This window comes from Volvox carteri, assembly GCF_000143455.1.
Source record: "Volvox carteri f. nagariensis unplaced genomic scaffold VOLCAscaffold_643, whole genome shotgun sequence".
In the NCBI taxonomy this organism is placed as follows: domain Eukaryota; kingdom Viridiplantae; phylum Chlorophyta; class Chlorophyceae; order Chlamydomonadales; family Volvocaceae; genus Volvox; species Volvox carteri.
Window position 1 is genome coordinate 1 of NW_003308146.1, and position 1517 is coordinate 1517.

Consider the following 1517-nt stretch of genomic DNA (forward strand, 5'->3'; position numbering starts at 1 on the left):
CTATTTTTTAGGCAACCCGTACATTCACCGGCTCAGGATACCCTGAGTCGGGTGCTTTTTTTCCATGTTTCGTTGCAGTAACATAGGGCATTTAGCCCAGTGATGTCAGTGCGCCTTGGCCGGACCAGCTGGACACTCAGTGCAAGCTTTACGGCCACAGTGTTGTGCTGATGCACTGGACATTGTTTGGGGTCCGCTGTAACAAACCGCATATTGTTGTTGCTGCATGGAGCTGCATCAGGAACGAAACGGCAGCTGCGTACGACGCGTGCCGTCCTTTTAGAGCACAGGACTGTAATTTCGCTGTGCCCATTACCCTGTAACTTGCCATTATCACCGGAACGTGCTTATTTCGAGCTTAATGCCTTTACCCCATAAAGTATCAGTCTAAACTGATGAGCAAGCAGTGAGGGCTCCTCCTCCTGGGTGGGTGCTCCATCAGGGCTGCTGCCGGATGACGTACGAAGCTAAAATGAGCTGAAATGAGCTGTGAACCAGCCTATGCACTGCTGGCTGGCTGCAGCCTGGGGTGCAAGCGCGCGTCCATCAACATTTTGCTACTCATTGGCTGCGTTCTGCCTCTCCCACCTCCCACCATCACAACCACCTCCCATGGGACCTGGCCAGGTCCATATCGACGGAACCCATCGGGGGCATCCGTATCCAGCTACTTAGGCTGTCTGTCTGTCTGACACTCTACATGCTCACTGGTGAGTGTGAAGAGTGTCCCTAACCACAGCGCTCCCGCTTGACACCCAGCCCCACGGATGTCAGCCAGGAGTAATCGCACGTAACCCGAAGTAACGTTGTCTTTGAGATGTGAATCTCCTTGCCTGCCCACAGTCGCTCCATTAGTCGCCAAAACGTCTCCGACCTTGTACGACCTGCCCTTCTGCCCCTGATCTGGCTTCATCGGATCCTCGCTCCAGTCGAACCAGCTGGGGAAGTTGTACCTCAACATGGCTGTCACGGCTGCAACATCCATGGTTCACTGTCCATTGCCCGCTTCCGAAACCTTCGGACTGGCTAAAAGGGTACCTGAGATGCATATTTCGCGTAATATTACGCTGGCGTAATTTAGCATAACATAACGGATTACGGTAGCAACACTGGATTAAGGTCCTGCTAATCCCGGCTAATCCCCGGCTATTCCTAAGGCCTGGGATTAGCGCAGGGATTGAAGATAAAATTCTGAAGTTACTCGTGGCTCCTTACTCCGAAGGATAGGTCACCAAGTACCCACATTGCTTACTACAACCGTGTGCTGCACTCTGTGCAGCTGGCTGTGTTGAAAGGGCTTTTGGGAGGCTCAAGGGTCGGTTCCGTTGTCTTGGCAAGAAGCTATCCCACCATGTCCACTATGCACGCAATGTTATTCTTGCCTGGTTCATCCTGCACAACTGGTGCATCCGGTATTACGATGGGGTCACGGACCATCAATTGTTTGAAGGGATTTCGGAAGAGGTGTCACTGGGCCAGGGGCGCCATGGTCATGGTGCAGACGAGGAAGGGGATAC

The 1517-nt window shown here is 52.9% G+C and overlaps 1 protein-coding gene across 1 annotated transcript; it reads right to left on the bottom strand.

The window, feature by feature from the left end:
* Positions 1-32: 32 nt before the first annotated feature.
* Positions 33-985, bottom strand: VOLCADRAFT_101294 (uncharacterized protein; the record flags this gene model as incomplete). Its single annotated transcript, XM_002959729.1, has 2 exons — positions 33-232; positions 709-985. 2 exons carry the CDS (start codon positions 983-985, stop codon positions 33-35), a joined length of 477 nt encoding a protein of 158 aa, XP_002959775.1.
* Positions 986-1517: the final 532 nt, after the last annotated feature.